Source organism: Liolophura sinensis, chromosome 6 (genome assembly GCF_032854445.1).
Source record: "Liolophura sinensis isolate JHLJ2023 chromosome 6, CUHK_Ljap_v2, whole genome shotgun sequence".
NCBI classification, from domain to species: Eukaryota; Metazoa; Mollusca; class Polyplacophora; order Chitonida; family Chitonidae; genus Liolophura; species Liolophura sinensis.
The window spans coordinates 68,401,369-68,424,961 of record NC_088300.1 but is presented as its reverse complement, the minus strand read 5'-3'; the positions used below and the strand labels follow the sequence as shown (position 1 = coordinate 68,424,961).

The 23,593-nt window shown below is 39.1% G+C and overlaps 1 protein-coding gene across 1 annotated transcript; it reads right to left on the bottom strand.

Moving 5' to 3' along the window:
• Positions 1–2,550: 2,550 nt before the first annotated feature.
• On the bottom strand, positions 2,551–17,932 carry LOC135467920 (uncharacterized). The gene is made up of 10 exons (XM_064745849.1): positions 17,761–17,932; positions 12,924–13,131; positions 9,410–9,609; positions 8,539–8,695; positions 7,289–7,442; positions 6,531–6,728; positions 5,880–5,994; positions 5,256–5,450; positions 4,541–4,683; positions 2,551–3,719 (listed from the first exon to the last, which is right to left on the bottom strand). Exons 1-10 carry the CDS (start codon positions 17,816–17,818, stop codon positions 3,510–3,512), a joined length of 1,638 nt encoding a protein of 545 aa, XP_064601919.1. The 5' UTR covers positions 17,819–17,932; the 3' UTR covers positions 2,551–3,509.
• Between the last annotated feature and the right edge of the window lie 5,661 nt (positions 17,933–23,593).

Below are 23,593 nucleotides of genomic sequence, written 5' to 3'. Positions count from 1 at the left end.
TTTAAGACACCTATGATGTAAAAACTGCATCTTCCTAACATCGTTAACGATATAGATGGTGGATGACTCCAAACATATATATGTATAAATTTTGAATGGAATTTGACAATTCAAGTATCATTCTGGTCTTCAGGGAAACGTAATTTTGCCATTACGGACGGAGCGGTCGGTCCTGCGGTTTTTGTAAAAAAAAAAAGCGCTCGTAACAGCTAAGCTGAACGCATCATAGACGAAAACTAAGATTATTTCCCATATTTTGAAGACATTATATATTGCTGTATTATATAATCTACAAGACATATATAGACTGAGAAGACCATCGCTTTCACACATCGCAAAGGAATGGAGTAGTATCTCCCGCCATGGATTCATCGTCAGCTGAGAGCTTTGTTACTAGCTCTGAAAACAGCCCCTAACAACATTATATAAGTATACATGTTACTTTTAGTTTAGCTGGTGAAGTGCTTGTTGTGGCTGTTATCTTCATACGTGTTTTTTTATTTAATAAAAAATACATGCACAGCACACATCGAATTCAAGTGACCCTGAGTCTCGGCGAGTGAGTGTGGCTGCTGATCGTCAGCTGGTCTTAAAGACAACGGAAACAACAATATGAGGTCAAATACTAGATGAACGACCATTATACATATTCATTTTTAGACAAAGTAAAATGTTTCCTCGGATTCTATTTACAGTAGGCCTGCTAGAACAGAATGTGACCATTGACGTCATGTAGAGTTCATCGGAATGGACAATTTAAAAATAATTCCAGGCAACAAATAACGATTTAGCATCTTTAAAATCCTTGCACTTGACCCTTACTCAGATGTTTTTTCCCAGATTTTTTCTCGGGCGGAAGAATAACTATAAGTTTATTTATTTATTTATTTCATTAGCACTTACAGTGTACTCAAGAATATTTCACTTATAACACGGGGACTAGTTGTTGTAGTGTACGTATATAATTCATTTTGGGGTTTTCTTCGTTGTTAATCCACATCTATCTTTCTACAGTTCACTCTTCCGATCTCTGTTGGTGGTTGTCTAAGTATGAGGCGCATCTATCGTATTTAGCTTACGTTTCACTTAAGATGTTCTTTATGTTCAAGTCAGTATGGTGGTGGGTTTCCACCGAGCTCTGTCCGATTTCCTCATGGTCATTTTAATGACTGGCGAAAACATGTGTACTTGGAATAAACCATTGTCCTGTGGCAAATTAATGACGAGCTTTCCCATCTGTGACTGACGCACAAATTTCCAATCTCAGAGCGAGCTCATTATGTATACCATCCTGACAGAAGATTTACTTTATTTATTTATTTATTTATGTATTTATTTTTATAGTGTTTTACGCAGTACTCAAGAATATTCCACTTGTTCGACGGCGACCAGCATTATGGTGTGAGGCAACCGAGAAGAATCCGGGGGAAACCGAGGACCATCCGCAGGTTGCTGGCAGACCTTCCCACGTAAGGCTACTGAAGTGATCATTAAGGAAGAGCACTTAAAACGGCCTTATATAGAAGAGTTGTCGACCAGCTTTAGGCATCACAGTCTCGCAATACCAGAGGTCATCAAGAGCTTCATCTTTTCGGAGTTGACTCTGGCATCTTTGGGGGACAGTTTGAGGTCAGTTGAAATAATTGTAGTACATTTTGACCAGGGATGTGCAAAACCGAGGAGCTGTTGATACATGTAGCCTACCAAACAGCGTGCCCGTCTTAAGTATGCAAGTCAGACATGTCATGGTTACATGATTACAAAACATCGATTTACAACAAGAAGATATGTGCTCGGAGACTCATTGTTATCACCCAGTTAACCCTACCATGTTACTGGATTGATGTAGTTGTAGTACTGGAAGCACAAAGTTGTAATAGTGGAAGCTTCCAATGAAATGCCTATAGTGAGGCGACTAAGATTCCGTTGATGTTGTAAAGGTGTAGCCCCAAGGCAGTGAGGACAGTTCAAGAACCTTGACCCAAATTTAATTAAATTACTTTGCCTGTAGGAGAGTCGTGTGTATCACCCTGGATTATTCTGGCCTTTATGTGGTCATTGTGACCCCTCTCACATCCTAACCTTGGAGCATTATTTCAAGAAGTCTTATCTTTTATAAACCGTGTTGCGAATGCTGAAAGATGCTGAGATGCTGAAAGACACGTAAGCGATACAGAAGAAAACGATATGTGTGGTTGTTACTGCGATTTGGACCGCTTTCTGTGGCCTGTTGGAGTGCTCCACGGGGCTAAGGCATGCGCATGTATCTGAGTGGTGTTGCAAGTATTACTCATTGTGGGCAGAGTTCAAAGAAAACCCCACAAAAGCGCCCGATAGACCCTTAGTCGAGATTAACTGAGGGAGACTTGAACCTCTGACCTGACTGGTCAATACCAAGACAAAACCCATCAGACGGCTCTACTATATGGAATCCCCTGTCGCATCCTATTGTCAAGTGTACATTACGTTAATGCAACCTTATACGTCTTCCTTACAAAAGCAGGTAAGTCTGATAAAAATATTAAAAAAAAAAACAATGAAGACACGCTCTTAAAATTAAAAAGAAGTCCTCATTTCAGTCATTTTATTGTACAAAACATGTACAGCAAAGAGGATAAATGTAATATTCAATGAAATTACTTACAAATTTATGTGAATGGAATGGCGATATTTAACTTTCACAATACACAAAAATACGAAAGTTAATGGATTAAAATGCTAAATTCATACACAAAACGATATACATCTATAACTTGAAATACACAGGGTGGTATCGACATACATATATTGAACTCTTCAATAGTTGAGCAACTAAGAAATACCAGAATGTGGAAGAAGATGAAAAATATAACAACCGTTCATTATCAGCCATGAGGCATCATTTCGGTTGAATGAATCGATGGGTCTAGAAAGAACATGGGAGAATTATGAACACGCGAGAAAGAGCGAGACTCAAAATCTTGTAGTTAATAGTGTAATCTCACAGCGATTTGCTATTCCATAAGCTGACAACTTCTTAAAGATATTCTTTTTTATACCTACGAAGGTTAACACTTCAGTGTGCTTTACATACCGGTATATGACAGCATTGCCAGTTTTTTAACAATTCGCGATTTGCTCCAGTGGTTCAAGACCAAGTGGTCGTGGGGCAAGAATAAATGTAAAAGTTGTCTCCCTTATAAACCTTCTCCAACTTGAGCAACCATGCACCATCAGTCTCGGTCAGTCTTCCGGGAAATGAAGCCTTCATGAGCAAAAATTTTTTATATATTCGTGACGTTTCGGTCAAGTTTGTGTTGTAGAGGGGAAATTCTATTTTTCGGAATAGAAATATTTTTCGGTTTGCCACGAGATGTGGATCATTAACAGGCGCAGATGCTTCTGCTTAAAGATTACAGTGACTTTAAGAGCCACAATTGATGTCGTGTCTCACGGGAAATAAATCTCACGGTAAACGGTAAGATAAAATAGATATTTCAAACGTTTTTCTTTTACTCTTTACTGATTATTTAGTTTGTTGCTCCAAAAATTGTAACGACCACAAGTCCTAAAATGGACGTCCAAACAGACAAATGATTCTGTGGTGCAGAGTTAGGGTTCTTCGTTGTGGGCGCTGGCGTTGTGGGTTTGGGAGTGATGGCCTTAGCGATGATCTCCTCATCCATCTCAAGTACTATCCTGATGTCCTCTTCAGCGGACGCAGTCATGTTCGTACCAGCCTGGGAAAGGAAAGCAAGGTTATGTTCATTCCAATTAGTAGTGTAAACAGAGAAACGACCCAAAGCACTCCTTACAGGCTAATGGGTGTCATCCTTGTTCGAGGAGTTTTCTTTAACAAATAAACCTAACCACCATCATGTAAGTAAACAATTACTGACAACGACGTTAAACATTAACTAGAAAACAAGAAGATGTTTACAAATACTAAATATAAAATAAAAATAAAATTTGATCGGTAATGGTATACAGAAATACCAGTTTTGCTCAAAGTCAGTGAAAGTATTTGGATAAAGCCAGGAAAAGTACTGAGCACAACCACTGAGTGCATTGGGCACTACCGCTGAGTGCACTGGGCGCAACCGCTGAGTACATTGGGCACAGTCACTGACATTACTTGTTTCATCCAAATACGTTCGACAGTACAGTTATGGAGAGTCGCTATAGGTCATAGTCAAAATCAGTATTGGACACACCTATGCATTATTAGACATTGGCATAAAATTATGGCCCCTGGCATAATTTGGAAATTAAGTGTAATTATTTGTTAGTTTCTGTTTGTTATTTCGGTGCAACGCCAAGCAAGGTGGAATCCCCACATGTATGCAGCGTACCATTAAAGGATTCAATCAAAGGTTTTTGATACAAGTTAAATACAATACCCACATGGACAATGAGTGTAGACACCAATGTTTTCAAAATCACAGTCCAGTCTTTTGTAAGAAAAAAAAAGATTTATGTTTTACAAGTATTACCATATCATAACTTGAGTTAGTTACCCAATTAGCGGTTGACAACATAATATAAGCCCTACTAAACTTACCTCAACGCTGTCCAATGCATAACAGTCAAACTTGCAGGTCTCCCGTAAGTAGGGATCAGTCACGGCATCGTTACACTCAGTCTCACACTGAGCAACAGTGGCTCGCTTCCGTCTTAAGGCCGCCGGACGCCCGAACAGGGAAGCTAGTAACAGTTATAAAACAAAACTAAATGAACCTATTGGAATATTTAGAGAAAAGCACAAATTCACAATAGCTGCGACTTCCCCCCAAAAAAACAATGCTATCTTGCGCCCAGACCCCACGGGATAGTTTAAAGAAGATCGAATATTCTCAACATCATTGTAACAACACCATTATTGTGCATACAATGCAATTTTCTCACCGAAATATTACAAAAAACGTGCTTACAATATACAAAATCAAAGCGATATAACGGAAGAGTATTTATGTGCTTGTTTGTCTGTTTGTTTGTTTGTTTGATGTTTTACGCTGTGCTCAAGAATATTTGACTTATACGACGGCGGCCAGCATTATGGTGGCAAGAAACCGAGCAGAGCCCTGGGAAATCCCACGACCCTCCGCAGGCTGCTGTCAGACCCATTTATATGCACGTACATGTAAACACATATACACGTGAGTATAACCATGAGTGGTTCTTTTATTGGGGTGGGCACTGGAGAGGGATAGGGGAAGGGAGGTAAAAAGGCGCAACAATCACGGGAATAAACATTTGAAACGGTTGCTAATACTTACATCTGCTTATTATCTGCGTTTTTGGACAACCACTAGCCAGTAAACCGTGGGACTTCTTGATGACATTCTGGGCCACCCTCAACGTGAAGAAATAATTACCAGACCACTGTCGTAGGTTGAGGACCATACCGGTGGACTCTTGGACAAACATCACCTGACGGTAATTGTTCAGTCTCAACGTCACTTTGTCATTCCCTAAAGAGCAACATTCCAAATTTACTGACAAACTCTACTGTGGCGATTCTAATATATCAATATTCAAAGCGCTGAAAGGTCAAGAGTTTGTGATCTTCTAAGATTCTTATACGGCGACGTTACAATGAGTCTGACCTTTTGGGAATTTTGTATGATTCAAAATGGGATGACATAGTGAGTCTTTGGTATGGCTCATAAGGAGATGACATCGTTAGCCTGACCTTCTGGGACCCTCATAAGGCTAGAACGAGATGCTATAATGACCCGGTCTGACCTTCTGGAACTATAACTTTGTGTCATCGATCATCCGAAAAATGGCAGTATTTATACTACATTTAACTGAAATCGTCTCAACTTACAAGAAAGATCATCCGTATTTGTACTTTCAAATTAACCTGATGGTTACATGTCGGTGAAAGTTGTCTTTACCTTGACCCAGAGTCGTCTCGTTTGTGTTGTCAAACACCGTGGGTAATGTGGCGTTAGATGCAGTGTACATTGCCACAGCGTTGCCAGTGTCCAGAGAATGAAAAGTGATTTTGACCTGGAAAATTACCAAAATGTTACAAGAACGCAAATGCGGCATTTATCATCGTCACAACATTCAAAGCGTACAAAAACAATATAAAATAAGATACCATATTATACGTTATTTCTCCATAAATATTGTTTTTTTTTTAAATTTATCGAACCAAGCTGGTTTGTGGCGTTCCTCAGAATCTTGGATACAAGCCTGTGAACATGGATAATACACTAGACCGAAAAGTATCTTGACATGTCCAAAATGATATACGTATATAGCTGGAACATTGACCAGACATGTTACTCATCAACTTAAAATCATTCCCAGGCTTGCAGCATACGCCTAATTCCTCTATATACTTATTATAAAAAGCCTCTTTTACCCCAATAATTTGGACCTGCGTCGAATTTCATGTTAAAAACTCTGAATTATTGGTGGAAGAAAATATTATACCATTTATTTTGAAGGAGAAGGAAGTTAACACAGAGCCTTTAGTTTTCAGTCATTTACCCTAGAGCAATAGGGTTGCATTGAATTGCCCATGACCTTGAACGTACCGATCTCATAGATGTAATAGGTGGATTGGTGGACCGGACTCCAACTCTGACGTTACTTCCCGCCACTGTGAACCAATCGTTTTTGAGGTAGGTTTGCTGCCCCACTGCAGAACACGTAACTAAGCCCTCGCCCTCGCACATTTTTAAATGGGGATCGCCGTAAACTCCGACAGTACAGCGGATAATAGAAGAAAAGTCCTGTAAGCAAATACATACAAAATGGTTGATCCGTAAAGTAGTCGTATGGAAATCGTAACTGTAAGTTAGCTCTTTACTTACCACATTTTACATTTAATTCTCAGTCAACCATACAGCCTAAATACTTACTTCCAAGAGCTTAGATTTCAACATAGCTAATTTCCCAGTTTGTTAATATTAACAATTAGACAATCGTATAAACATTAAAATACAAAGACCGAAGGTAAATCACAATTTTAGCTCAGTGAACTGTTTGGAAGTTGAAGTCTCACAATTTAAGACAGCTTCGTGATTTTGGAGCCTTAGGAAATAACAAATTTCAGGGCGACATTTGTTTGACCACTTTAGTTCTTGTTTAAAGTGTGATTTTGGTTAGTTTTTTCACCCATTCTGATGGGAACTGAGATTTGACTTCTCTAAGCAAATGTTCAGAGGTCATCAAACAGACGCAGAGAGGCGTATTTGTCTTTCTTCAGTTCTAGTTACCGACAAGTCAGTATAGCTAGCGGTATTAGATCTATCCGAATTCCGTCAGATCAGTGACTTGGTTGTGTACGTACGGCTGTGGTTGTTTCATCCAGATCCAATTCCGTTTCGTCGATAAAACTGGGCAGTTGTAACTTAGCAACGTGATACATCACGTTCTTCGTTGCTTGGTTACACGGGGAGCGGTTAATGGCACTGAACATGCAGTTGACGGCAGCAGTAGCAAACCTAAAAAAACAGATTGAACGGAGCCGTCAGTTATTAGTGGGACGGGAAGCGTGGTCCAGTAGTTAATGGAGCACACCATTCAATCGCTAGGACACGCGGTGCAGGTTCAAGACCGGCCTTGGCCTGAGATTCTCCTATTGTCACTGCTTGTGGGGGCCTTCATCATTTTTTTGTGCCAATGAGCGGTCGACGACGCTTTTGGCACCTTTTAGCTTTCTAACTTTCGTTGAGGACCACTTGACTTCCACCGATATGGTGGGCATGTCCGTACGTTTCATGTGGTAAAGTAAATCGCCAAAGATCCATGGTTTACCCTTGGAACTCCCAGTTCCTCGAACTGCCATCGTATAAGTGAAAAAGTCTTAAAAATCAAGGAAACAAATTGTTATTGATGGGTGGCAAATTGTAGATTAGCTGTTGGATGACTGATTTCCTGACCGATGCTGATACTTAAACAGAGTGTGATAAAGTAAGAAAAAAACCGTGAGGATAGCGTGAGGATATATGTTCACACTTTACAATCATCTCACCTTGTAGTGTTGATATACATTAAATAATAATAGTACCTGGTCTGCCAGTAACCTGTGGTTACTGGATGGTCGTGGGTTTCCCCCGGTTTACGCCCACCATAATGCTGGCGGCCGTCGTATAAGTGAAATATTCTTGAGTACGGCGTAAAACATCAATCACGTAAATAAATAAATAAATAAATAGTATCTGATGAGTTTGTCACATTATCTAGATCAGGCAGTACAGCTACTTAAATAATTTAGTAATTCACAACAAACGCACACCAAAGAAAGGAAAAAGACGTATATGCCTTTTCACTGTATATTTATAATGAGATGTTTATCCTCAGCCTAGGGGTTGAAGCCCGCTAGGTCATATGAGCGATGAAACATACTGGTGTGTATATCAACAGCCCAGCCTCTTTGTGACGACACGTGAAAGTTCGTCAGTAACTTGTCAGAGGTCGGTGGTTTACGTCAGGTACTCCGCTTTCACCAATAAAATATGCACTACTGTTTGAAGACTATGATGTCTAGAAGTTTAAGACGGTTTATATCCATATTGATCCTGCTAAAGAGTGTCTTACCTGTTGATGGACGTCCTGAGAGCAGCTGACTCCTGGTATAGTCGTTCGGAGTCAAAGCGGATTTCTTCATTGAGAGAATTTTGGCACATGAACAACTCTGTGTGATGTGTTTCGTTCAGACATGTCGTGTTTTTATCAAAGTTAGCGTCGTTTATTCCTAAAAAACATAATTTATCTTTCTTGATGAACACAATACTCAGCCCATGCAGGGAGAGAAGACCAGTGGTTAAAAAAGAAACGGTGTAGTTATGTTAAGTCTGCCACTAAAAATAGTACTGATTGGTTTTATATAATCTCTTTCATACAGGCCTATATATGTTATTATCTCATTACTACATGATATCAAACTATTTAGAATCTGTATTAAATACCTCCGGTAGATAAAGACAATTGTTCCTGTTGTAGGTTATTATGCTCTAATATTATGCGGTTTCTGTCCCCACCAAAGAATACTCTTTGATTTCAGTACTCGTTAAAACTTTTTAACCTCTAGTGGTAGAGTCTAGAAACGGCAAAACTCGTTTTGTTTCTTCTGTATACATGTTTTGATAAAATAAATGAAATGAAAAAATGATAGACAGAAACTATACAAGTGTTTTATCATAAGTTTTCTTACAAATATTGTTGTACTGGTCTTGCAACTTTGTATCCTTGCGTGTAGAAACAGTATCCCACCCTATCACACAACCCCAGTACAATCTAGTCGGTTGACATGAAATAAATCGTGATTTTCATTAAAAACAGGTTTCATGCAAGATGGCTGGTCCCCAAGGTTTAATCTAATTATATGTTGTTTCATTTCCAAATTCTTCTGGTAAAAATTGGTAAAATAAAAGAAAGTTAGGTTATGGAAGGTTGAAAAAATACTCACTTCGTTGAATATCAGGTTTAACGGTTGTCCCTTGGCACGTTCTGCGGTAGAAAGCCGACAGCGACGAAATGTCTCTATTTCTTTCACATTGAAACCTCTCCAAAGATCCCAACTTCGGGTTGTTGAGAAGTTCAAGACCTATACCGGCCTGACATTGCGGAAGCAGGTTTTGGTAACATTCTCCCACGCCTCTACCCCACCTATACAAACAGCAGTACATGAATTCCACGTAAAATGAGCCACTGAAGCCAAATTTCAAAATAACATTTTTGGAACTCTTGTAGTAAATCCAAACAGAGCACTACCTAAAGTCCTGAAATTGACTGTAGCTTTTGAATATGCATGAGGTATTTGTCTTTCGCGTGCTGAAAACTTCAACCGGAAATTGTAGGCCTTTGTCACGAGGCCGGCGTACGCATGGTGAGATTTTACAGTCGCTAATCTGGACCCATCTTCAGCAAGGTAAGAGTTTTCAGCCCTAATTTATGGCTCATTTTGTAGATAAATTCACACTTTATAAAACACAGCCAGTTTTTTTGTCAAACATTCGTTCAAAAAGCAACTTAGCTAGCCAAAAGTTTACGTGAATATCCTTGTTTATTCGTACGATTTTGGTGATTCCGTCACGAAAAGTGCTACTTTTTAAATATTGCAGTTCATGCAGTAGTCTTACTAAAGGGAGGATTAAAATACAAAGGCAAGTCGGTGTTAAGGGTCTTTTACATAAAAAATCGAGAGTTTAACGACAAATACAAATCCCACATAACCGTGACGGAATCACGAAAACCGTGTGACGGAATCACTACCAATATGTGATTCCGTCACTTTCGCTTTACAATGCGAAGGACTTAATTAGAATATAAATACGGTATTGTTGTGCAATTTTAAAAAGCTCCGTTTAGCATATATGATGACAAAAGTACACATTGAACAAATCTGAGGTTAAAAAATAGGCCTGTTTGATTAATACAAACAAACTATAACAACAATTATGTATCTGTTCAAAGCTCAATCTTGTTATATTGCAGCATGCCTAAATCAGCCGCAGAACGACAGAGGGATAGAAGAAACCGATTGAAAAGTGATGCTGAAGCATTGGAATTGTACCAAGAGAATGACAGGCTACGGAAGCAGGCACGGATGACAACTGCTGAGTTGGAAACTCTGCGAAATAAAACAATGCTGAATACCCGAGCATGGAGGGAAAGGAATATGGACACCACTGTGACTAGTACAGAGACACCGTCAGGTTCAGGCACACCTTACAGCTGTCCCCAAACGTTTGGCAAGGCAAAACGTAAAGTCGAAAGGTCACTCCCCATCAGTCCACATAAACGACTGGCAGTGATTAAAGGCCTGGCTTCACGGTATTTATCAGTGAAGTTTACAACACCTCGAAGCACGGGAATAGATGTCAGAACTAAAGCTACTGTATCAGAATATTATCAAAGCGATTCCATTTCGAGAATGACCCCAGGTAAAGCTGACGTCATCATTGTCAGAGACGACAACGGATTCAAAGTGAAGCAGCAAAAGCGACATATGAGTATGACGATCTCAGAAGCATTCCAACTATTCAAAGCCGACCATCCTGAATGTGAAGTGGGGAAATCGTCATTTGCTTCTCTTCGACCACAATTTGTGTTACTTAGCTAATCGCGATATTGTCCAAACTAATTTTATTCCCATAGTTATGATAAAATCGTACTCGTGATTCCGTCACGATAATTTTGTGATTCCGTCACAGCGGTATACTCAGTTTTTTTTTTCTTGTTTGGTCTGTTTTCTATACAAAAAAGCTTCTAATACCTCGGCAGTTCATTGGCGCCTGCAAATAATACTTTGTTTGCATGATTCCTGGTCACAGCTCGCACATTTTGGGTGAAATGTACTAGTGGTACAGAATGCACTTCCAAGTCATGTGATTCCGTCACGGAGATTTCAGAACTCCGGCCTATAAAAAAAATCCGGTATATGACACTGGTTTCTCAATAAAATGTTGGGAATTTCACTGTCGTTGTTAAAAACAGTAAGTTTCTGTTCTGATCAGTGTGCGGTAACGTTGTAGCGCATATCAAAGAACCGCGACACCTTTGCAAATGTGATTCCGTCACGCTGGAATTCATGAGTAACGTATTTGTAGATAAATTCATCAGGTTTTCACAGACAAAAATCCAAGGGCTGGGTGTAGCATGATATGAACATTCTATAAGAGGACCAAACAAGAAAATATCTGACTTCGTAAAGCATTTGATTTGGCCTTATTTGAATTTTCAAGCCAAAAGATGTGCAACACAACAACCCTCGCCAAATAACTAATGACCAATAAAATAATTCGCCTCAAATCCTCCCAAACAACCAATGAACGATAACACAGCACGCCTTACTTACTCAAAGACAAACAATAGCCAATAACACATCTAGCTTCCTCGCTGACAACCAATAGCAAATAACACAACATACCTAGCATCCTCACAACCAACCAACGATAACACAACATGTCTAATATCTGCACATACAACCAATATGCAATAACACATCTAACATCCTCAAAAACAACCAGTAGCAAATAACACAACATATCTAGCATCCTTTAAGACAACCAATGACCTATAATACAACACGTCTAACATCCTCACAGACAACCAATGACCTATAATACAACACGTCTAACATCCTCACAGACAACCAATGACCTATAATACAACACGTCTAACATCCTCACAGACAACCAAAAGCTAATAATACAACACCCTCACAGAAGACACCATGTGGTAAAAACATGAATGCCTGCTAACGTCGGCTAAATAATGACCTTGTATGCACAAATAGTCCTGTAGCAAAGATACAATTTGTCATTCAATTGCAGGACCCAGCCCTATCCCCACATCAGTACCAACCTTAATTCTCTTCTACTTACTGATTTTGTTCTCAAACAGGCAATCAAAGATTTCGTGTGGTGGATTTTTTTCTCTTGCTATTTGCGGTTGTTTACACTTTGCTAGATAGCTTTTCTTAGTGCAAACTACGTGTTTTTATGCGGTAGATATAGTAACAGCGAGACAAATCGCTTTAAAGATGACCCATTTAGTTCTGGCTGAGTGCGGTACGTGCAGAATGATAATTAAAACGAGAATTACAAAAAACATACATTATCCTTAAGAATACACGTTTGTTAAACTACCGCCAGACAATGAAAGGTACTGTAGTCATATAACCACGTGACATTGACTAAAAACCTGCCTCCAGCAATCAAATGGAATTTCGCGATCATTTTAAAGAACGCATATCCCTGTGTTAAGTACCTATACACTATAATCCCGGTGAGGCTCAACCTATCATATCTAAAACTAAGCTGGCAAAGAAAGTTTCTGATACAGCTTTCCGTGGACGTGGCTGCCGCAATTCCATTTTATTTTTTTTCTTCTGTAATTGTTATTTACATTACAATCTTCTAACAATATGTTCATCTAACATGTCCAGCCCTCTGTTGTGTAATGATTGCATGACTCACCTACAAATGTCGCCCCAAGATGCGGTCGTGTTTTGGTACTCCAAAGGTGTTTCCGGTCCACGGTAATAGTAAAACGGTGTGATTGTGTCCCTATACCAGGAACTAAGGATTGCTTGACACAAACCCCCATAGCGCCAGGCGTTCGTCAACAATGAACTGTTCCCACAACTCGTTGTAAAGCTTGTCTCTACGTTTTGACTTCGGACTCCTGATCATAGAGAGATGTTTTAGAAGTTAGCTTTCATCTTACTGAATTTTTAAAAAAAACATGGATTATAAGCACTATGTCCACTTCGGCTACCCCTCCTATATCCCTGCCCCAAACCGCATTCAGTGATATTTCTTTGAATTTATTACCGGAAGAAACTGTGTGGTTAACGTTATGCGCCCCTAATTACTTTTTAATTCACCGATGTCCTCGCTTTCACTGCTGATCATATGCATAGGTGACCATAATCAGTTAAGGTTGATGACGCTGGTGTAATCGTTTGTGCAGTCTAATGTTGCCTCACAGAAATATGGTGTGCATATCTGTACGTCACAGGTAAGGAAGTTCGTCAGTAATGGTTTATGCCTAGCTCTCCGGTTGCATCCATCCATAAAACTGACAGACATCGTATATATGAAAGCAAATCATGAGTGTGGCACTAAGTAACAATCAAGAGGTGTAAACAAACAAATAAATAAATAAATAAATAAACAAATTTCGTAGATGTTGATATGGACATGCACGATATAGTACGGATCCGTAAAGGTATTTTTGAACTATCGTTAAAATATTATATACAGCTGTATATATGGAAGGTGTAAAATGTTTTGGAGAACGTCATACACGCACACAACCATCAACGAGTTGTAAGACCTTATGCGGAGTGAATGTAGGCCACTATATACATATACGCGTTCGTTGCAGCGTGTGAACCATGGGTAAAAGTGAGTGCGAGTGCTTGGGGTTTAACGTCGTACTCAACAATTTTTCAGTCATATGACGACGAAGGAATCATTAGGGTGCATGTACGTATAATGTGCCTCCTTGTTGCAGGACGGATTTCCACCGCTCTTTTATTTAGTGCTGCTTCACTGAGACAACTTACCGAAGGCAAGTAAGCCGCCCCGCCAGAGCCATTATACTGATACGGGTCAACCAGTCGTTGCACTATCCCCTTCATGCTGAACGCCAAGCGAGGAAGTTACAACTTCCTCTTTTAAAGTCTTAGGTGTGACTCGATCAAGGATTGATCCTGGATCTACCGGTCCCGAAGCGGACGCTCTACCATGGGTAAAAAGCCAATTACCTCATGTTGTTTGAGAGCGTGTCAACCGGGACAACGAGTAGAAGAAGTTTTTGTTTTTGGAAAACTCATTATCGTTCGACAAAGCTCATATGCATATCAATAACAGTCATTTCTCTCTCGTAATATTGATGACATAGCTTGAGGTAACGCACTGTGTGAACTGTAGCTTACACAGTTAAAAAAAGAAAACAAACTGATACAGATGCCTGGGAAGCGTTACTTTATTTTTATGCTGGTGTTTATTTCTTTCCGTAAACGTGCAGCTCATTGGATGATTAAGTAGCAGATGTATTAACACAATAGCAGAAAGGCAGTAGTTCGACTTTAACAAAAAACACCACACAAATGAGATAATATGACAGTCAGATGCTGGAGGAGGTAACAATTTTTCTGAATTTACCTGCAGCAAATAAATATTTCCCCAATTTTAATAATACAGATACATTATTACTGGTTAAAAGCTGTACTAACTTAAAGACGGATGGTTTGCACTAGTAATACGGGTTGATTCAACTTTTTCTAAGGTTCATATATGTAGGACAAATAAGGATTAAGTGAAATTCATCTTCGATAACATGAGGCTCACACTTTTTACACAACAGGTTGCATTGAAATACCTACCCTCGTGTATGATATGTCTATGTGCCGAAATACGAGATGCTGATATATATTTTAAATATTTAAAAAGAACAAATTTAACTGGAGCGTAAAGCTATCAACCAAGTGTGGGTAAAGAAAACATTTTGACATGTCTTCCATTTTAGAACGTGATTCTTATAGAATTGATCTATCAAAATTTGGCAGTTGGGCCTACAGTGGTAAAAAAAAATGTGGCACACTTGCGACAAATTGGTTGTCCCAATATTCATTCATTCCACATTTAAATAACACATGCTTAATGTTATTTAGCCAGTAACACTTACTACGAGATTCGTTGCAAGAAGAGTACATGTTCTTATACAGGTTTTGTAAAATGCAATTATAAGAGTCTAATAACTCCACCCAGTACTTCATAATCATAAGTTTTCTTGTTAATGTAAGCGAGTTTCGACCAAGTTCAAAGTTTACCATAATATTAGGCGATTTATTACTAACTCCAAGATCCCATTTACAAACAATTAAGATAACCATAACCATAGTTTACAATAACTCCAATACATGTATTGAATAATTCCAGGTTTGTTGACCAACTAAAATCCAAAATCGAAATTATGCTTTTAAGACCAAACATGACTCGTTTACCCAGTGCAACCAGACGTGTTGACATTCTGAAAATTTTTCATTATATGTAAAACATATACCTAAGTATACAAAATCATCCACAACTTCAACAACCTCATTACCTACATATAACTGATCACGTGTACATTGCCAGTCGTGTCGGAATATCACCACTTTAGTGTTATTTACGTTAATATTTAGTTCCCATTGTTTGCAATAACCATATAACCCGTTCAACATAGCTTGCAACTGCTCAGCTGATTATCCTGGAAGAACTGTCACCTGCATGCATCAACAGGAACATGTAAATGTCCATGGTTTCAAGAGTTGGGCAGTTTTCACTTAACAAAGTATCGGTAAAAGACTTTGCCCCTGCATTATACCTAGCTTATAGTCGAATGTATCTGACCAAACACCTTTCCATGTTACACGCACATTAATACATTCATACTACGACTTTAGTCAGTAAGCATTTTCCCCCCATTTTCACAAGGGAGATAACATGTTTGAATTGTTTATTTATTTATTTGATTGGTGGTTTACGCCGTACTCATGAATATTTCACTTATACGACGGCGGCCAGCATTATAGTGGGAAGAAACCGTGCAGAGCCCGCGGGAAAGCCATCATGAGCTGGACTTGAATACACAGCGACCGCATTGTTGAGCGACTCATGGGTCAGTGCGCCGCTCTGGCGTGCTAACTCACTCGACCACGGAGGCGCCTATAGCATTTCTGAGGTACAGGTTAGCGCACGAGTTAACAGGTCACTGTGCCCAAGAGCTCCCCATGGTCGTCCCATGATGTCCCGAGGGTTGTGAGACGGAAGAGGTGGGTGAAGGTGATGTGAACCTTGCTTGGAGGCCAACCGATGTCCGGCGGACGTTCCGGCCTTACTTTGCCCGATGTACAATTTGAGCATATTTACCCACAGCTGCGTGTATACATATATTTAATAAATATTGTAAACACCTGTGTTTGTATCCATTCTATGCTGGCTATTTATCCAGTCATATCACACATAGCCCTGCTGCATGCGTTATAGCTGCCGGTATGGTGGGGAATGTGTAACCAAGCCATAACTGGTCTAGTCTCTCTCATATTTTTGCTCATATATATATATATATATATATATTCCCAATACTACTTAGGAACAGTTAATTTACGGTAAAATGCCCCCCCCCCCCCCAAACTGCCCGCAACATATCTTCGTTTACTTAATTGTTACTTGGATTTAGGGCTATTATTACTTGTCTGTCTTTATTACAGGATTTTCTCACCAAATTTGCAGAATCTCTAAATTGCGCACCACATATTTAACTGATTTTTTATTTGTTTCTTTGTTTAGGGTTTAAATGTCGCTTTCAACAGTATTTAAACAATATCAAAATGGTGATCTTTTCCATTTCGTGAAATCTATAAATTGGGCACCATTTTTGTTTGCTTACTTGTTTATTTGTTTGGGGTTTAATGTCGCTGGGGTTTAATGTTGACATTATTATTTGCGATGGTGTCCAGCTGTTACAGTCTATTACAGTGGTTCTGCGAGTTCGCGGAATCTCTCAATTGCGTGCCGCATTTGTATGTTAGGTTTAAAGTCCTTTTCCACATGACTTCAGACAGGCCACGATAGGGTGTGCGTCCAATAGGATGATATAAATACCTTTCATGTGCAGTCTCGTGCAATGGCCACACCTTACAACGACACCCTATACGACTCCACACCCTTTCATGGTTTATTGACCCTGTATGACAAGACTGTATCTGGCCTAAACACTAAGCCAGTAGTTATAATTTGTGGTGACGGCCGGATGATAAAATACATGCACCAACACTGCATCCGTTAAAGTTTTCATCATAAACAGATTTTAATATTACGAGTCAAGTACCTGTATCTACGATAATACATATTTTCAATTCGACTCCTTTGATTGGTTGGTGTTTTACTTTTTTTATATCACCGGTCACCAACAAAAGTGATCACCAACAAAACATAATTAACATTGACACCGATTATCTGTGAAAACCTCTCTTGAAAAAAGATGTTTCCAGCTTGCTTTTGGTTTGTTTACTTCTAGGATTTATCCCAGGATTAAAATTCAAAGTTAACACGTTTAGAGTTTAACTTCCGTTGAAAAGGGAAAAATAGACTTATTAGGGATAGCATATTAAGGTGTCTTCCATGTATACCGTTTCCCGTACGGACATTTCATGTGAAACTTGGAATCTCTCTGAAACTCAATGATGATGTAAAAATGGACAAATCATAGAACTTTAGAACACCAAGAGAAGGTAAGCAAAACAGTAGAGAAAAAACTCACCATGTGCCAAAAGTAACGTAAGTGTAATCCCAAAGATAAAGCGCATTATATGCATCATCTTACAGTAATCCTTCTATAGCTTGTATCAGCTACTTTTACTCAATCGGGTGATGCTGTCGCAGTCTGACTCAGTCCAGAACTTTCCCTGTGCTATATAGCCTTATTTCTCCCGTTGCGAAAGACGCCACACCTGTAGGGTTTTGACCCCGCCGATGAGCGTGTGCGTAGCAGTCTGTACATATCCGCTTTGAGATCACCACCTCCCAATATAGGTCACGCGCGCTTTGTTTCATATTCGTAACTGGATCATGCCTGACTGTTGACTATGTGGTTGAAAGGACGCTCCCTTTTTAATGTTTCTTTTTTTTTTTTTTTGTATCGTTTATACTACATTTCCACCAATGGCGGTGTGTCGATGGTATTCACTGCGGGCAAGTCCGTGTCGCGACCCTCTCGTTGCCTCTGTCGTTCGGACCGATTGACCGGGCCTTTAAACGTGTTTACATTTCGCACAATAACACGACCAGCCTGCGTGACTGAACCAGCTGGTCAATGACCTGGCAGAATCTTGAAAAGAAAAGACTTTCTGCACTTAGACGTGAAAATAGAGTAGATCCAGCTGGTACGCAAAGGGTATATATGGTACAGAAAAGTTTGATTAACTTAAACAGTATTCTTTTACTATCATATGGATAATAAAACTAAACATTTACGGCTTATACTGTCTTTTTAAATGTTGTATTACATTGGGTGATTTATTACATTTGTATTTGTATGTATTTATATTCTTATTGTTATTGATAACCAGTATCGGTCCATCTTCCCATAACCAGTGAGGGTATCCATTCCCATTATAGGGACGACCAATGATCGACGGTTCTCATTTATGTTAAAGGAGCGACCATTGAGAGTCGTCATTCCGTTTAAAGGAATAACCGATTTGGGTTTCCATTGACGACTAGTGATGGTACCCATTCCTCTTAAAGGTCTTATCTGTATATGCTCCCATTCCCGTTACAGGACATACTCCGCATGTGCCGCTCTCTACGCTCACTTTACCTCACTGCCGCCACTAAACAAATTTGTATATTCGGCTTGTTTAGGCTTAGCCTCGTCACCGTTGTTCTCGCGCGGAACTATTTTATCAGCATTCAGCTATAAAATTGTTTCAGGTATTGGTTAGAATTATGTTGTGCATACTTTACTTAGATAAAGAGAATGTATGTGTACATTATTATGTGTGCAAGCATTATGACAAACAACGCCTGAGACCTAGTTTTTGCGTTTTCGGACATCACTTCCTGCCTCATCACTGTTCCCTAGTGACCTTGGCGTTGTTCAAGATTTCTGGACTAAATTTGCAATTGGTGGCAGTTATGTAAAGAGAAGGTAGATGGTAACGCACGCACTGTAGGGGATATGGTTAAAGGAAAGACATGTGAGGGACCCAGTTTCTGCTAATAGGACAAACAATGAAGGTCTCCATTCCTGTTAAACGCACAACCAACATAGTTCCCATTCTTGTGAAAGGAAAGGCCTGTGAGGGTCTCAATTCTTGTTTTACGGACGGATGGTGAAAATCCCAATTCCTGCTTGTGGGACAATGAATGAGGGTACCTAGTCCTCTTTTATGAACAATTAGTGACCGTCTCTTTCCCCATTCGCCATTCTCCAAACACAATCGATTTGCATAATACATTATTCAAGCCACGTGTTTTCATATGGCTTTCTTGCTTGTCTTGCTGCATACATTTTGATCAGTTATAAAATGAAGAGATTTAATTAATGAAATCTTACCGTACGTTAAATAGTACTGTTTTATATTTATCACTTATCATATGTTAAACTGAGTTTACGCCCACTTGAAAACGCTCTCTTACAATGTCACCAGAATGTTCCAACATTTACGATATAGTTTCTGTTATTCCCCTAATTGTCACCCAAGTCTATATCCGTTTCTTTCAAACACTCCTGACATGCACCAATGCACGTATTTTTATCGTTAAACCGGCACTACCCAGTTATATATAGCTTCATGCCATTAAGGGTAACCAAGTGCACCGTCCGGGATTTGTACATACGGATATAGCACATGAATGTATATTCTGAACTGAGGAGTCTAACCGAAATCTACAGGTTGCCCTACCCACATGTCTTTCCGTATGACCATTGGTTACCTCTAAAATTACCTGCGGCTTTATCTGACAAGTCGCTGTGAGTTCAAGTCCAGCTCATGCTGGCTTCCTCTCCGGCCGTACGTGGGAAGGTCTTCCAGCAGCCTGCGAATGGTCTTGGGTTTCCCCCACCATAATGCTGACCGCCGTGGTATAAGTGAAATATTCTTGAGTACGGCGTAAAACTCTAAGCAAATCAAAAAATAAATAAATTAAACGGAGATCTTGCAGCTGCTACAGATGTTGATTCGTCGATGACCAGGCTCTGCCCGGTTTCCACCCACCACAATGCTGGTCGCCGTCGTATAAGTGAAATATTCTTGAGTACGGCGTAAAACACCAATCAAATAAATAAATAAATAAATTATCTGACAAGAATGAAAGGGTTGCAGATGTTTATAAAAAATATGACAAACTCTCGGTCAAAACAGTTACAATCTAGATAATGGATATATGGTCTTCCATGCCCTACCATACATCTTTAACGTGTTGAGTATGTGTATCACTGATTTTCAAGTTTAATTATAGTTTTAGAAATGGTGAGAAGGTGATAGCATTCATCGTGAGAACAAATACTATGGTAAGAAAAATGGGAGTCGTCAGAATACTTTTATGTTTAATTAGCATTTTAAAATGCCTTCATATGGGCGAAATTTGTATTTATAACAACTATATACAGTATATGAGACATAAAAAATTTGCTTCACTTCAAACACTCGATTTGCTTAAACTGATTTAAAACTCATCATTGAAAGGGAAAACAAAAAAAAGATATTAAAGAAACTTTTCTCCAAACGCACCAAATTTTCTCAACTGAATGAAAAGTCATCGTCAGAACGATAAATATCAAATAAAAATTGGGGTCGTCCAGCTATACTCTTCGTCTATTCGTTGTACAAATTAAAAGCTTTCCTTGGAGAGAAAGGTACACAGGTTTTTTTGATAAATTGGGCTACAGGCCCTCGCAATACCGATCTGGCAAAACCAATCTCTAACAAGACGTCACAAAACTTTGACGTTCATATTCTTGTAACGACCCGCTAAAAAGTTAATCTTTTAGGATAACTGTCTACAAATTCGGTGAAGATTTGCATGTTTACATACTCGGTTAAGTATTTAACATTTTCAGGGTAACAAAAATTTTAAATATCCGGGTGCTGCTTTTACAACCAAGACGTGCACATTTTGCTTCTGAAGCCTAGTCTTGCTATAGGATACGTGAAAGGTAGAGAAAACACAAAAAATGACATAAAGTTCAGATGGAAGAGAGCAAAAAGTTATTCCTAAATGTGGTCTTCAATATTTTTCCGATCTTTCCTTTAGGAGAAAAAGACAGTTGAAAATAACCGTTGTACGGTGGGTATTTGGGACCACTTTTTGGTATTTATAGTTTTTGTTTAATAATGTCATAAATCATGATATAACACAGGTTTAATAAATATTTTTGCGCTAGAATTTCTTCTTTTCAGCTAACAAATGTATGAAACCTCAATTTGGATCATATTTATAATTTTGAAAGTTTGAAATTCTGGGCGAGAGGACACAAGGAGACAGGTGGTGATGAGGCTGCGAGTGACGTCCCCTTGGCGTTGCTAGTCACCCCTCCCAGCTGCAGGCATAGAAAGGTCCAGATTTTGACGGTCAACCTATGTCAAGACTTTTATGGCTTCTTTCTCACAGGCTGGGCCAGGTATGCACCAAAGCTTACTGGTCATGGATGTTGGGACTGAGCTACAGCGCTAAACGTTAACATTGTCGCTTATTGAAAACTAAAGGGGGTGTGTGCCATGTAAACAATTGCACGTGATGGTGAACGTACCGAACTGTTGAGCAGTGTGTTATTTACAGGCGTTCGTCGGTATTATTATGATCTCTGTGTGTGCTCAAGCTGAATCATTGTGACTTAAGTATATTGTACACTCTTACGACTTGATTTTGCATAACAGAATTTAGAGAAGATACAACAATAATTATCGTGAGTTCCTCACTGTGTTCTCGACGCTGTATGACCCAAGGCATAAGCTGATATACAAGACTTTCACCATACCCAGTCAACTAGACTGCATTGTCATCTTTTTTCTTACATGTCGCACGAAGAGCGGTGACCTGCTTTGCTTTCAACTCTACAGAAACGCAACCGCTTGGCTTGGCATACGCGATTACTTCTTCGAACTCTCTTTTCATACCGTCTTTCGTGGACGCCGCTATGTTGAATAATAATTTAATATTCATTAGCTAATAGGTGCGTAAATAGTTCATTTTTATTTTATTTTTTGATTAATTCAGATAGAGGCAGATGCTTGATTTTTATATCATTGGTAGAAATTTAGACACAAGAAATCTGAAAATACTTATTCAGTATCTGATACTCCTCTAAGATCAATCCCCAAATTTGGGGGTAAATCACTGCGCTGATGGCGCCCATCTATACACGATCCTCGTCTCAGTATCGTAGGATCACGTACAAAGGCGCGTGATCTCGAATGCCAGCATGAGCTGGATTTGAAGTCACAGCGACGGGATTAGTGTGAGGCTCCTGCAAACCCTCCTCAGCCACGGTGGCCCCCTAACTCTTAAAGCCATAACCTAAATTCTCTCGACATCTGCTGATGCACTACTTGGATGAAACGATTGGACTTACCACAAGCAGAAGAAGAAAGCTCCCCTTTTTGTTTTATTCTCATTTTTATTGAAAATAAAAGTAACATGTACTGACATACCATACGGTTGAGCTTAATACCCCAAGCTCACGAACTGGGCAATGGAATGCGTTGTCAATGAAGGAACAAGTGAGTATACATATCTGGGATATTCCTTCCGCACGGAAAGTTGAAATGTCATAGGTAAACTGTTTTCATGGAAGGATAAAGCACGTGCATGCAACAGTTGGAAGGGTACTCTTTCAAAAAATTGGAATACGTGTAGTTGGTTTCTGACAAACGTTCTACAATTGAGTGGAAAGGGATGCAGAAGGTTCAGAATTTTCAATCATAATAAAATAATTGATTTTAGTGCGTATTCGTTAATGGTTTGACTCTGAATAAACTAGTATGGGATCAGTAAGTTTAATACCTGAAGATAAAGAGAAGTTTAGATGTTCAAATTGTGGGGATCAAGCATGCAAATTTCAGATGGCAACAATATTTCATATCGTCACAACATTTTCAGAAAAGGACCTTACGCATAAAAATTGAGGAATATTATGGTTAAACCTTGCCACAGCTTTAGTGTTTAAACTCAGAATAGGCTGGCATCAAAATAACCCAGTACCCCAAAAGAATGTCACAGCGTGTGGAGACGATACACAAAAAATATGGCAGGAAATACACAGATAATAATACAGAATTAAATACATTAAATTTCACTCGAGGGACAATTCTATAAATACAAGAATAGATACACATTCAATGTAATCAATAAAATACTCCATTGAATACACATATTACAGAGATCATACAAATGTCATTCAGTAGGTCTAATGTACAGTACTCTGGGTCAAGTTGAAACGAACAAATCAAACGGTACCGAATACAGACAAGGGGTCTTGGTTAAAGATAACAGAGTTCAAAAAATAAATGAAAAATACACAATTTTACCCTTCAGCTGTGTAACATGTTATTTTACACAAACGTGCTAACTAAAGGGACAGAAAATTCTTT